Here is a 13,942-nt window from a genome sequence, read left to right on the forward strand (position 1 = left end):
CATTGTACCGCAGCAATGTACTGCAGTTTCTCTGTTTTGTCAAGAGATCGCCTAACAGATTCGTAAGCTCCAACTTTTGTCTTACTCACATGTTTCTCCAAGGGCAGCCTACCATTCTTTCCGCACTATGGGATCGCGACAGCTTGCGAGTTTTGCAGCAACCTCGAAGCAGAGTGCTTGCACGAGGAACACCACTGCAAGAACGAGTCGCATGTTGCCAGCGAGCGGCGATGGGAAGTCCTGCACGCAACATCCGCTACCAGACGAGACTGCCCTCGTATATACATATCTCAAGCCTCATTCAGCTGAACTTCAGATACGAGCTTGTACGATGCTTTCATTAACTTAACCCAATGATGTTCCATCGACTGAGGCTTGAGTATGCATGTCGAACCTACCCGATTACCCGGTCATCCTGATCGATATCTGCTAGTAAGCTCCTCGGTATTCTGCCATATTTGACCACAAAAACGCTCGCCACGTCGTACAGTCAAGTCCAGGCATATCTGCGTGCTGCCGTGTGCCTGTACCGAGGTGCCAAGTGCCTGATCGACAGCGTTGCAAGCCCCTAGCCTAGCGTCCCCATCGTCCGACAACGCCTCCAACGACACCAGCCACGACCTGTCACCACCAAGCTTACGAGCCACCACCTCTGCGCTTTTTTTGCTCAGAGCAGTTCCGCCCTGAGATGCGACTGTTGATCACGCGTTGATAGTATCTAAACCTAAGTTCGGTCGAAACATCAAAAGGATGGGTTGCTAGAGATTCTGGAAGCAACGGCAGTTCGCTTGCACACACCCTCGCCAAGCCAACATCAAACATGCAGCGTTTCCAGCACCGAAACAAATCTGTAGCAGCACAATATGTAGGCCCAGCCCTTGGAGTTGCAGATCAAGCTTTGAATGCCTGAGCTTGGGATGATTACTTAGATCGATGGCTGCCTGGCCTCTTTCTTGACCTCCACACCCTCTTACTCTCCTTGTTGCTTGTACATTCTTGATACCCTGGTTCGGTCCATTCTTTGCGCGTGCGCACGTTACAATCTTTATTCAATACTCGTTCTTTTCTCAAAAACACTATTCGTTGACGGTCTCAACCGCGAATCATGTATATCGACACAGCATCAGCGAACAGTCGGTCCTCGAGGCCTCAGATTACCATCGAGCCATCGCCGTATAATGACCGCTCGACACCGCTTATGGAGGCTTTTGTGGGACAAGAGGCTGGGACGGATGAGAGGCCGCCGCCTACTTACCTTGAAGCCACTACGCCTGGTCTTTACACGAGTCGACTGAGTGGCGAAGAAGGCGCCAGGCTGCTCTCCTTTGATGGAAGAGAAGCCCAGGATGCGGCGTACAAGGAAGAACAATACGGAAGACGGAGTCTCAAGTCGCAATGCCTCAAGAAGACATGGTTGAAGGTGGTCGGCACAGTGCTTGCTATGATGCTCGTGTCTGCTATGTTGGCCCTCATGGTTGCTGCGGTGTCAGTCCGAAGGGACAGACAGGTTAGTAAATACTTCCAAGGAAGTACTTGATCATACTAACGTACCCGTCAAGAACTCCGCTACTACCTCCCTATCTTCAGCACAGTCCGCGCAGGGTGATGCCGCCCACCCCGAAGGCTTCATCGACGACGACTCCGACAAACCCAGTCTTATCGCCGTCCCATGGCCCTCACCATCCGCCGCAGCGCAACCCACCGCACCAAAACAATCCTTCCCCATTCGCTGGCCATCCAAGTGCGGGAAAGACTACAACGTCCGAACGGAGCACCACGACTTCGGTCAGACCAGCGAGCTCAGCATCCAAGAAGCTGTCCACCAACTCGACGGACCATACAGACGAGTAGCAGGCTGGATACACGTCGCAACCGCCCCTCCGGAGCAAGCCCCCGGCACCATCCAAGTAAAGACATCCTACGCCGTATCCGCCTCCGTCGACGTAAACGCCGTCCGATACGCCTCCACAGACAACAGCCTCACAATCGGCGACCCCTCCTTCCCCGACGGCTTCGACGGCGTACGCCCCGGGAAGGCCTGTCTGGGCATGTCCGTAGTAATCTACATGGCCCCCGGCGCCACCTTGTCAAAACTGCACATCGCAACAACCCACATGGGCATGCAAATCCACTCTGGCACAAACTTCACCGTCACAGACTCCACCTCCATCTCCCTTACCACCGGCACCCTCGACGCCATCGCCTTTTCCTCACGCCAAACATACCTCTCCACCATCTCTGGCTCCATCTCCGGCGCCTACGCCCTCTCCGACCTGCTCTCCGTGAAGACAAAGAGCGGCTCCGTGAACATCGACATCGAGCCCCAGCCCGCCGCAGAAGGCTCCACAAACCCTGCTGTCTTCAGCGTGGACTCGCTGAGCGGCAGCATCCGCACGGATTTCAAACGCAAACACATCCCCGAGCGCGACTACCAAACCTACATCAACACGACCGTCGGTTCTGTTGACGGAACTTTCATCCACGGGTCGCGCACGGAAATAAACAGTGTGGCTGGACTTTTTACCGCTGATCTTCTGCCGTTTAAATCAGGAGACTATCAAAGCGAGATTTACACGCACACGCACTCGGGCCAAACTTCTCTCACACTGCGCTCACCGTATAAGGCCAAGGGCGTGGCTATGTCTGGGTTGGTGAGTACGCATAAGAGCACAAGTGGCGGGTTGGATGTCACCTACCCGGAGGAATGGACGGGCAATGTGGATGGCACGTCATTGAGTGGTGCGCTGCATTTGCAAGGCAAGGAGTTGGAACTTTTGGGCGAGAATGATGAGCCGGGGAAGAATCATGTGGAGGCGAAGAAGGGGGATGGGAAGAGTAGTTTGAGCTTCGATACTGTGTCTGGGGGGTGTGAGATCAAAGTTGGGAAGCTGTAGATCGCACGATATACCTTTTGGTTTTGGTGTTGAGGGATTAGATGGTGGACTTCTCTTGCGCGAAATCGACTCCAATTGATGATTGCGACATTCCATTTGAAGACTGCCTTTGCGCATGGGATGGATATGTATTGCTGGATTTGTGAGACTCATTGCTCTGCGTCATCTTGAAATCGACTGATCGTACATGGAGAAGACGTGTCCTGCGTGGATGATGCCCAACTTCCCTCTCTCTCGTCAACTCAAACACGCCGTCTCTTCAGTCGCGCACGCATTCAATCCTACACTAACTGACTATTTGACTATGCGATAGCTTAACGTTTTCCTCCATAGTAGTGTCGTGGTGAGTTGTCGTCCGCGCGTCCCGCTCCCGCCAGCACCTCCCTGCCAGCCCTGTCAAAACCACTGTCTCGGCGCACATGGATGACCCCCGTTCCTTCACTTATGTTGTACACGTCGATCCTAGCTTCGGGGTCTTTAGGGCAGTAGGGCTGAAAGATGTGCGGTTGGGTTCGGGGGAGTTGCGACGCAGCTACGCTACACTACGACCGGGTGTGTTGGGTTAATTGAGGGTGTCATGTGTCGTTCGGGGCGTGGGTGAAGGCTACGTCATGGCGTAAGACTGAGTTTTGTGAGGGATGATTGCAGGGTTTGGGGGTGTTCTTGAGGTCGTGGTAAGATGCAGGGACTGGGTTGGTGGTGAGTGGGTGTCTTGGTTGTGTTGCGATACGCTGAGGCGGATGCGCTGTGCAACGCGCTGTGATAACAGATCTAGATATGAAATGTGGCCATGTCGAACAACACTGTCTATGACGTGTTCGAGGGGTCGCTGCAGAATCGTTTCGTACGAACCTAGCCTTTGCATGCAGAATCTACGGTGCACGGGTGGTGTGGTCTCATATGGCACATAAGATATGTGGTCATGATATGGTGCTGATGATCCCCAGATGGTAAAGCAGGGTCTCCTCTTTGGGACGATCGACGCCGCATAGGCACACTGCCTGGGCGACAGGATTCCCGTTTGCGACAATCCCAGGTATGTCTGTTGTTGGCCGAGAAGTACCGGACAGATCTTGACCTTAAAGACAAGAAGCTGTGGAGATGCCATTAGCACCAGGGGGCAAGGCAATATTTACTACTAATCGCATAATGGCAACGGCGATCTGTAGCGATTTTGAGTTCTTGAGAATTGAAATCATTCATAGTCGGCGTTTTATGCTCTTTTCGAGCCACGATGCTTACTGCTTGGGGTCGTTCCTTGTGGCGCATCATCTTGAACGATCCCGCACGGCACCCGAGGCAGGGCTGTAGTAGTTCGTGCTTCGGAATTCGAGCTCTCGGAAGATTGCAGGTAGCCTGGGTTGTCAAGTTCCGGTGGTAATTGTGCCCTGTTGACAAATGTGCGTTTGGGTTGGTGGTGGTACAAGACTGAGGCATGCATCGTAACGAAGCCACGAACCAGGGCAAGATTGCGAACCACTCCGCGGCCTCGTGATCTGAAGTTATTCCTCCATGCGTGCAAGGCCAAGTCCTGAGAATATTGAATTCAATCAACGACGTCTTGTAACGTTCAGACTAGCAGGTAATTTGGCGATCGGCCGCTGTCACTTGTCAACATGACTCAATGACGTGCAGAAGCTTGATAACCGTTGCACCGTGCTAACTACACACGACGGACGACAGACGAGAGGATGTTCCGTTGGCGCAAAGATGGCGCCATTCCGGGCAGAACGGAATGAAGTGGCTTCGCTTCGGTCATGGGCAGTTGACGATGCCACTGCTCGGCGATAACGCGGTGCGTCCGCGCAGTGAATAGCTGAATACGTCGACTTCACATGGAAATGCGGCCACAACTCCGCTGCACGACACAACCGAGGGCTCGTGTCGGCGAATCAATATAGAAAAAACCGAGAAAAGAGTCGATGGTGCGGTACACGTTGCGAGCAGGGTGGGTCTCAGGTTCCCCTGGACGTGTGTCAAGAGTGTTTCGGACCTGTCGCGACGCGGTAAAGAGACGTGGGGCCAGAGGAAGCGACTGCTGACTCAGCCCATCCCTCACCAAACTACGCGCCACATGCGATGATACACTGCCCACCCCCCCAATCAGCTGCTCCGTGCCATCAGAATCGCACTCGATTGAGACAAAACTTTTCCAGCTATGATGAAACTGGATCCCTAAACCTGGTAGTGGAGTTGATACAGCGGGAAGTTGCGTATCTCGCGGCCGACCTCTCCATCCTTCCATAAACGACATGCACCAGCCTGTTCGAGCGCTGAAACTCGACGCCGAGCTGCAACGAGTGATGGGATGCCCTTCCAGCTGAACTCCTCGACCAAGAGCTCCCTGTCAGAGGGTCGTCATGATGGCCGAGGGCAGCGCGGCATCCATGTCGACACCTCCGCCTCAGCAACATGGGGCACTTGGTGCGCAGGCGCGAGGAGCCTCTCCGAGCCAGCCGAGAGGATCATGGAGACAACGACTGGTGCGACCGTTCAGAGTGCGTCTAATCGCCTTTTGGCATCCCAGCAGCCTTGCGCCCGGTCCACCACCCACTACACCATCCCCGCCAGACGCTCTTTTGGGTGAACGCTTCTGCTGTGGCCGTTCCAGATCACCTGCAGCCAAGGCGCGTCCCGACACTTCTCTCAAACTTGCGCCCAAGCGGTTCCGTTGCGTCAATCACAGAGATCATTGCTCTTCGTTGTTCCTCTCGGATGTTGCAACCCCCGTGCATTCATCATATAGCCTAGCAACCCCTCCAACCGCCTTTCCTACTATTTGGCCCGTCACTCTTTAGGATCCTGCCCAACTACTATCTTCGTATACATTTCTTTCATTTGGAGCGGGCTCCATCCGCGCTGGCTGCGATTGAGAACTTTGTTCTCGTACACTCATTTGAGAAACTTACATCCAACCCGGCGCCACATCTGCTCAGCCATAGTCGCACAGCGCTATCGCCCTGCCACATTCCTTTCTGCAGCCATCTACTTTCGTTATCAATGTGAGTTTCCTAATTGAGTATTGCTCGATGTCACTCAGGGCTTCGACGGGTGATCCCTTGTCTAGCAGTATAGCCTAATCAGTCGCTAACCACGTTGCACTACAGACTACTTCCATAACATCTTACGGTCGTTGTATATAGAGAACGGAACCCAAGATGGAGTTCAATGCGGTTCAACAGTGAGTATTCTCAGTCATCTTTCCTTCGTGCGCGCATGCTGACGGCCTTTGTAGGTACCGTCCGTCACCTAATCGGCAGTACGCCATGGGGCATCCCTCCCCCTCCCCAGGGATGCAGTCAATGTACTCTTACGCAAGCCTTCCTCCTCATGAACAGCAACAACATCAACATCAACATCAACATCAGCAACAGCAACAGCAACAGCAACAGCAGCAACAGCAATCACAACATCAGCAACAGGGCCTTCACCCTATGTCAAGACCGTCGCCACCCCAGCCCACGTGGGCTGTGCCGCAAACTCAGCAGTACTATGCTACGCCGCGGGGTCCTGTTGTAGGCAACAGAGAGGACCAACGACAGTTTATGGGAAGACCGGACATGATGACTTCGCAACCGACTGTTACTAGTGGTGTTGTCTACAGCACCACCATGACTGCCCCGCAATCGCTTGCGACGACCGACTACTTTCCCGGAGTCATCGACACTAGTAAGCTTCTTCAGTAGCTGACATACATGTAATGCTAACGAACATAGGTCCATGGGGTCAGAAGGTGTGCGAAGAGTTGGAATCGTTTCCTTCTCTAGAGTCGGATGTGTCGGACTTCAGTCACGGCATGATGGGACACGATGAGAACACTCCGATCATTGATCTACGCCAATACAACAACATGGGCCAACAAGAACACGACAACATGGCCAACTTCAACCCAAATTCCACTCGGAGACTTTCTGAGTCGTCTTTCTCGATGTCTAGCACTGGCGGTGTGCTTCCAGAGCCGGCGTCCTACGAAGAGATGGGATCATCGGAACCAGTTTCATATCCGTCTGAGTATGAGACTTGGAACCACCCGGAGCCGAGTGCCAGTCATCTTCTGTCACCGCTTGCCTCACCACGACGACCTCAGTACGATGGCGTTGTTCGAACTGGAAGTCGCTCCCGCGTGTCGCCGACACCGCACAACAATGTCCGCTCATCACCATACACACTCGAAAGCACTCGGTTCAAGAGATGGTCTACTGGACAAGCGCCAACATCGACCCCAAACAACTCGCGCCCAATGTCACAGGTTTCGGATCGTTTTGCGCCATACGGTCCCCGCCTGAACCCGCACCACTCGCTGCCCGCTTACCCGCCAAGTGCCTACAACAACTTCGGGCTACCGACGCAGAACGTGTTGTACTCGCAATCGAATTCTCCATATGCAAACAACCAGCCATTCTTCGCCCACCAAGAGCAACAGCAGCATCATCTCGAGGTGCCTCGACCGCTACCTTCGCAGGGCCTGTTCCGCTTACTCCAAAGTAACGCGGATCGTCACGGAGGCTGCTCATCTCACTTTGCAGACCTCTCAGACCCACCCGATCTTTACTCCTCCCTGCACGAAGAGGCACTCAACCCACCGGAGTCCGACATGAACCCGTCCGATCCCGACCTTGTACCACACGAGCAGGATCTGCGCTTTGTTGGCGACCTGTACACCCCGCGTTGGGTTCGCGGTCATGGCAACAAACGAGAGGGCTGGTGCGGTCTCTGCAAGCCTGGCAGATGGCTTGTACTCAAGAATAGTGCTTTCTGGTACGACAAGTCCTTCACACACGGCGTCAGCGCAGCTACCGGCGCGGCATTCCAGGGCCCGCAAGACACGCGCCGGACGGAAGGCAATCTTGACGTCTGGGAAGGTCTTTGCGGAAGTTGCGGTGAATGGATTGCGCTCGTCAGCAACAAAAAGAAGGGAACGACGTGGTTCCGACATGCGTACAAGGTAAGTCATACGTCCTTCACATTCCACGGTGCTTGGCTATTGGTTCTCGGTACTCCTGATTCGCCTCGCCTCCAACTATTCTAAGATCGAGTATACTAACAATGCCGCAGTGTCACACACACCCCAAAGTCAAAGATGGCCCCAAGCGCCGTCGTGAGACACAGGCTGGGCGCGTTCGTGCAGCGTCGTCCGCGTCAGCGACCTCGTCTTCGTATCCAGTCAAGCCGGAGCTTTCGACGTCAGACGCGACATCTCACCGCCATTCTACACCAACACCCATACCCGGTAGTTCGTCGCTCCAGTCCTACGGCATGTCGAGCGGTCCGTCTCCCATGCCAACCTCCACACCAACATCCACCCCGCAAGTCAACACCTCCTGCTATCCCAGTACAGCGTACCCAACACCGACTTCGGGCACGCCCAACATGCACTCGCTTCGAACCCCGACTGCGACGTCATTTGGAGATGCGTATGGCGACCCTTCCAGCAGACACGAGCCCGTAGTTGGCATGTTCACCACGCCACTTCAAAGCTTGCAGAGCTTCTCCGGCCACCAGTACTCGCATTCGCCCAACCTCTCGCATCAAGTCAGCGAACCCGAGCTTGTGGGTATACGAACGACAACCACGGCACTCAACTCGATCGCAAGCATGATATGAGTCAAATTCGTCCTCTAGACTTTCTTTCACAAGCAACAATTGTGTCCTGGGTTATTCTCGGCGTCACCGGCTTCACGGTACATCAACGGAGGGGTAGCAACAAAATGACTATCGCACAGGTGGGTGTGGTACGGGTATCTGATCTTCCCTATTTTTGCGTCTAATCTTGCGTGCTGTGGCATGCGTCACTGCAACTCTTCCACCCCTTTCCAGCGTTCTTGTTTATAGCGTTCCATTCCCGCAGCAGCGTCACATCATCAATCTCGGCATTCACGAAGGCACGACTCCCAGCATTTTCAGTAGTAGCATAGCCTTTCTGTCATCATCTCTATCCCTCGACATGTCACACTGTCACACACACCAGCGATATCCCCACCCCTTTACTTTGCCAACCAACGTAGGTAGAACGTAGTTTAGTCCCGCCTTTTCTTGTTTGCGCAGCGCAAAAACGTTTATAGACTTGTTTTCTGCAGAACTTGCAACAAATCAGACAATGCGTTCAAGAGTTTTACCATCATAGACTTGGAAAGTGTTGAATTGGCTATATTTGGATGATGGAAAAATAGAAACTTGTTGAGCAAACGTGCTTAGGAAAATAAAAAGACGTTGGTTTTGGTCGACTGGGCCTGCGGCGAGCGGTGCGGGAACAAGCAAATGGGTACCCAACGCTCAGCCACATCCGACACTTTCGTCTTTTTCCCGCACTGCCACTTCACCAACTAACCGACTCACCCAAACATCAAAACCACAACCAAAACCACAACAACCACAACACATACCCTCTTACCAACACCCCACCTCCCACATCCCCTCCGCCCCATTCTACTCACCCAGCAACCACCCTCACTGTCAACATTTGCCGGTGAGACCCAAATAACGCCTCCGCCACATACGGTGTTTCAGCCTTTTTGCCGTTGGGTCTCAGATCCTGCAGCCCGAAACTGAGGCTGTGACGAGGCTGTGTAACGTGGATGAGGCCGAGGTTGTTGGGTGGGTGTCGCCGAGGAGGGGCGGTAGGTGGGGAGGGGCGATGTGTGTTGTGGATGTGGGAGGGGAAGTGGAGAAGAGATGTTGTTAATAATAGTTGGAGGGTATGAAATTTCACTGGTATAAGGAAGGTTCGATCGTGGTGATGTGGTTCTTGCTTCCCGAGTGGTATCGTAAAGGCCACGCGCGCTTTGCGCCTCCCAGCACGACCGTCGCCGTCCGCATCTAGTCTCCACCCTCCGAATTCCACACTTCTTCGAACATTATTGACACCCAGGAAATCACTCATGCGCAACGCTCTTCACAATGGCCCGCGATACGCTCTCGTATCCCGTAATCCCGTAATCCTAGCCTCGTATCCTGAGGCTGGGTCGAACTCAGGGTCCAAGCGATGCCGAACGGGATCTACGACGTGGCGTTATCCGGGTGTATGCACGACATCGTCCCTGATCGGTAAGGGTGGCTTTTGAGTTATATGAAGGACTGTTCGTCTGCCGCTCCTGGAAAGAGGACGGGTAGGGGGTGGGTGTGGAGATGGGAGATTATGCGGGATATGCGGATCTTGCGGGGGAGGTTGCTCTTTGGGAAGGCAGTGCGATTGGAGGAAAGGTGAGGTTTACGGTATGATATAGAGGTCTGACGTGAAATGGGGCATCAAGCTGAACATCCGCATCCGGGTTTGCCGTAGTGTTTGAAGTCGTCGTAGGCGGTTCTGACGATAGTCTCGACCGACTCTGATTTGAGTCCGAGTACATAGTTTGAGTTTCGATTCCTGAATGGTCTTGAAGCGTCTAGTTGTTCGTCATACAGCACGCTGCGCTCGAGCAGAAACATGCCAGAGTCGGGGAATCCTTTTTCTATTCTCTTCTCTCCCTCTGCAACGCACTCTTGAACATCGTGATTTCCGACGGTAAACTCACGGCCAGTCGTCTTTTCAGTAGATCTAAGGACCTCGTTGGCGGACGTTATGACGCCTGCAGCGTATATGTATTGGTTCCTGACTTGGTCCCAGTGTGAGATGACGCGTTCCACGACTCGGCCAACTCTCTCCAAGCTGGAAGCTGCGAAAGCTTCTGTACCGATGCCATGGATAGTCGCGCTATGCCATTCGAGATCAAAACCCATGTTGCCGCTGATAAGCTGGGTATCCAGCGTATAGCCTGTCGCAATCGCAGTCCATTCGAAATATGGGTAATCCTCCCGCATGCTTCTCAGATGAGCAATGACCTTCGCTCGGCCGGCATCTTTTGGAATGCGCGTCTGTATCTGCTTGTTCATGCTATCGTGACTGAATTCATCAGGGATGAAGCGCCTGACGCCGGCGGCGATGGCGGCGTTTATTATGCGGATTTGTTGCTCTGCATCTCCGCCTGACATTGTGCTTATGACCAAGTCTTGTCCAGTCATTACTGATTGCAGTGAAGCAGACGAGTAGCCGGATTTCTTGTGCTGTACATCGGAGGCCTTGACGTGAGGTGGCAGGCTGAGGGTTTGTGAAAGATAAGTGAGCACAGTGACTTGATATCTGGGTGTTCCTTGTCGTTTTTCCTGTGGGAAGAGGGCGTTGAGAATGGTGAGGCAAAGCTCCCAGTTCTGCGCATGTTAGCCATTCGATACCAGTCAGCCCATTCCGCGTCTTACTCCTAATATCATGATCTTCTCGATGGCCATGTTGGCGTTTTTGGAATCAAGGGCAGGTGAGGAAATGTCACACGAGTGCAGTAAGCTTCACCTTTACATAGGTTGGAAGGTGAGGCCCCCCGCACTTGACACGGTTGAAAGGAAGAGCCAACACTAGCTCATTTCGTCATATAAAATAGGACCAGAAATGAAGCTGTAGAGGTCTGTGATATCCATGCGGATAAGAGATCCGACATTCTCTACACCAATCATCATGTTGGGAGTACTGTGCAAACCTTAAACTCTAGTGTTAGGCAGTCCGGCGGCGTGCAGCAGGGGCGTTCCAGAACATGAACAAAGGCTATCGTGAAAGGGGATGCGCTGGGTGGAGGCGACAGTATAGGAGTCTCGAGAACTTCCAAAGACGCAACGTGTGATACAGATGAGTAGTCGTGGGGAAGTGCGGAGTTGGGAGAGGAAGTAGTGCCAAGCCAGCGCACGGACGCGGCAACTTCCGGGATCGCAGCTGTGCGAGCTTTTGCGGACGACGATAGCAACACCACCGAAACTCCCGCGACCGCAACACCATCTCCCCTCATCTCCCCAGGCTTCGACCATCGCGTCCAGTGCGTCAATTCCCCCTCTCGCAGGCTCAGCCCCGCCAATTGGATCCCCACAGCAGCGCGCTGACCCGCAAAACTCCAGATAGCCCATCATGAACGCCGCCCGCTTCCTCCGCCCCTTCTCCAGGGCCGCCGCTGCCCGCGCGCCCATGGCCGTCCGCCCCTCCGCTCTGGCGCGCCCCGCCTTCATTGCGAGCCAGAACAAGAAGACCGAGGTTGGCCCTCAGCAGATGGTGAGATTGGAGTCTTGGATAGATCTGGAAGGGACGAAGGAAGCTAATACAAGTAACAGACTATCCTCAAGTCGGCCATGCCCCAGCTCATCCCCTTCTTTTTCGTCAACGAGACCACCGTGGCCTTCATCCTCCTGCCATCGCTCATCTACATCTTCTCCAAGTACATCCTGCCCCAGCGTCTGCGCATGTTCGCTGCCCGTCTCTTCATCAGCAAGTTGTAAGCGAGGAATTGGAAGGACCAGAAAGAGCCGATGACACTGTATAAGTAGTGGGAATATGCTCATAGACAATTCAATGGCATTGCACGAAGGATGGTGATTTGTGGAGTGATGACTACAGGGCATTTTTCGATGTCTGACCGATGTCTCGAGCTCGCTCACGATAATTCGAGCAAGGACGCATGAGCTGGACAAGTTGCGGAGAGGACCCAGTGTGTTCAGAGCGACAACCCCGCATCTATCAACGGTAGCTGTGTTTATCAAAGCAGTGAAGAACGAACATGTGGGGCATCCCTTCAGCTTACCAAGCTCAAGCCTTCAAACATTAGTACTCCACAGACAGTCAATCTGCACGATCTACACCTACGGCAACAGCATCCTATGATCTGTTCTCGAGCGGCATTTCGAAAGCGCGTTTCGTCGGCACACAACCATGAGTCGACCTGCCAAGTTCTGATGCGTACCCAGCTACTTCTAGCAAGGTCCCCTTTCAATTTGGCGAGACTTGCTACTGCAGAAGCTGGACATTGATATTAGACGTGTTAGTACCCACGACCACCTGGAGTGTCTGTCCTATCTTTGCGTAGACTCAATCTTGAATCTTGCTTCCCTGCTTATCACCACGGCACTACAAGCACTTTCCTCACTCTTGATCTTCCGAATTTTCTTCACACTGCCTGATGTGAAATACCGATCAACAACATGCGCAGCAACTGCGGTCGTGATAGCGCGGCTGAAGAGGCTGTCTCGGATCACCTGCTTACATACCTCTTGGCAAGTCCGACATAAGACCGTGACAACGGACAGATCTGACAGATCTGGCATGCGCATGCATTCTTCCGTCCTTTTGCATGCTGTTTCTCTACTCACTACATCGCTTCCAGCACATAAGGGCCTATTTCGACGAAGTGCTTCATTTCATATGCAAGTGATCTGCTCCGAAGCACACATGCAGGTACCCATAATGGCGCAAACGCCCAAGACCGGGAAGACCCCGCGGCACAAACGTCGGGACATTACGCATCGTGGTGTACGTGGTATAAAGTGAGGCAGTGTAGCTTAGCTTCAGGTTATATACGTCGACTTCAATCCTGAACGCTTCATCCAAGTCTACTCACCATGAAGTCCACTATCATCACTGCCCTCCTGGGCTTTGCTTCTCTTGCGGTCTCCGCGCCTGCACAACTTGTCGAACGTCAAGGGACCCTCGAGCAGGTCACAGACAGCTACATGTTCGACATTTCCATTGCGGAATTCATTGCCAACCGTAACGGAAAGGTCGGCCCTCCAGAACTGAACTGGGACAGCAATGGTTGCACTGCTAGTCCAGATAACCCGTTTGGATTTGACTGTAAGTTCCCTTACCTGAATTCTTTCAAATTCCGTGTTCTCTCCAAGCTTCTCATGTACCAAATACACAACACTAATAATTGCAGTCATCAACTCATGCTACCGCCACGACTTCGGTTACCGCAACTACAAACAACAAGGCCGCTTCGATGCGATGAAGGCGCGCACCGATAGTAACTTCAAGACGGACATGTTCAACCAGTGTGCGACTGAGAAGGCAAAGGGACCGTGTGAAGCTACTGCTACGTTGTATTACGAGGCTGTCAAGGCGTTTGGAAAGCGGGAAGAGGAGATGGCGGAGTAAATGATGAATGTTTGATGCGTTCGAATGTCATGGTGTCACGTTAGAGAGTCATGAGAGTACCCAAAACGATAGTCATCAATCTCGGCAGTAATCGATAAGCCACCCT

General features: G+C 53.2%; 5 protein-coding genes across 5 annotated transcripts; 4 read left to right on the forward strand and 1 right to left on the reverse strand.

Moving 5' to 3' along the window:
• Positions 1 to 1,105: 1,105 nt before the first annotated feature.
• On the forward strand, positions 1,106 to 2,894 carry J4E79_006423 (uncharacterized protein; the record flags this gene model as incomplete). The annotated part of the gene is made up of 2 exons (XM_049355294.1): positions 1,106 to 1,507; positions 1,560 to 2,894. 2 exons carry the CDS (start codon positions 1,106 to 1,108, stop codon positions 2,892 to 2,894), a joined length of 1,737 nt encoding a protein of 578 aa, XP_049209967.1.
• A 3,293-nt stretch (positions 2,895 to 6,187) lies between these two features.
• On the forward strand, positions 6,188 to 8,498 carry J4E79_006424 (uncharacterized protein; the record flags this gene model as incomplete). Its single annotated transcript, XM_049355295.1, has 3 exons — positions 6,188 to 6,563; positions 6,611 to 7,839; positions 7,950 to 8,498. 3 exons carry the CDS (start codon positions 6,188 to 6,190, stop codon positions 8,496 to 8,498), a joined length of 2,154 nt encoding a protein of 717 aa, XP_049209968.1.
• Positions 8,499 to 10,139: 1,641 nt separating this feature from the next.
• On the reverse strand, positions 10,140 to 11,156 carry J4E79_006425 (uncharacterized protein; the record flags this gene model as incomplete). Its single annotated transcript, XM_049355296.1, has 2 exons — positions 10,140 to 11,078; positions 11,127 to 11,156. The coding sequence occupies 2 exons, from the start codon at positions 11,154 to 11,156 to the stop codon at positions 10,140 to 10,142; spliced, it is 969 nt and encodes a 322-aa protein (XP_049209969.1).
• Positions 11,157 to 11,820: 664 nt separating this feature from the next.
• Positions 11,821 to 12,185, forward strand: J4E79_006426 (uncharacterized protein; the record flags this gene model as incomplete). The annotated part of the gene is made up of 2 exons (XM_049355297.1): positions 11,821 to 11,961; positions 12,021 to 12,185. 2 exons carry the CDS (start codon positions 11,821 to 11,823, stop codon positions 12,183 to 12,185), a joined length of 306 nt encoding a protein of 101 aa, XP_049209970.1.
• A 1,116-nt stretch (positions 12,186 to 13,301) lies between these two features.
• Positions 13,302 to 13,836, forward strand: J4E79_006427 (uncharacterized protein; the record flags this gene model as incomplete). Its single annotated transcript, XM_049355298.1, has 2 exons — positions 13,302 to 13,533; positions 13,619 to 13,836. 2 exons carry the CDS (start codon positions 13,302 to 13,304, stop codon positions 13,834 to 13,836), a joined length of 450 nt encoding a protein of 149 aa, XP_049209971.1.
• Positions 13,837 to 13,942: the final 106 nt, after the last annotated feature.

This window comes from Alternaria viburni (assembly GCF_023758015.1).
Source record: "Alternaria viburni strain BMP 2772 chromosome Unknown scaffold_13, whole genome shotgun sequence".
Lineage (NCBI taxonomy): Eukaryota > Fungi > Ascomycota > Dothideomycetes > Pleosporales > Pleosporaceae > Alternaria > Alternaria viburni.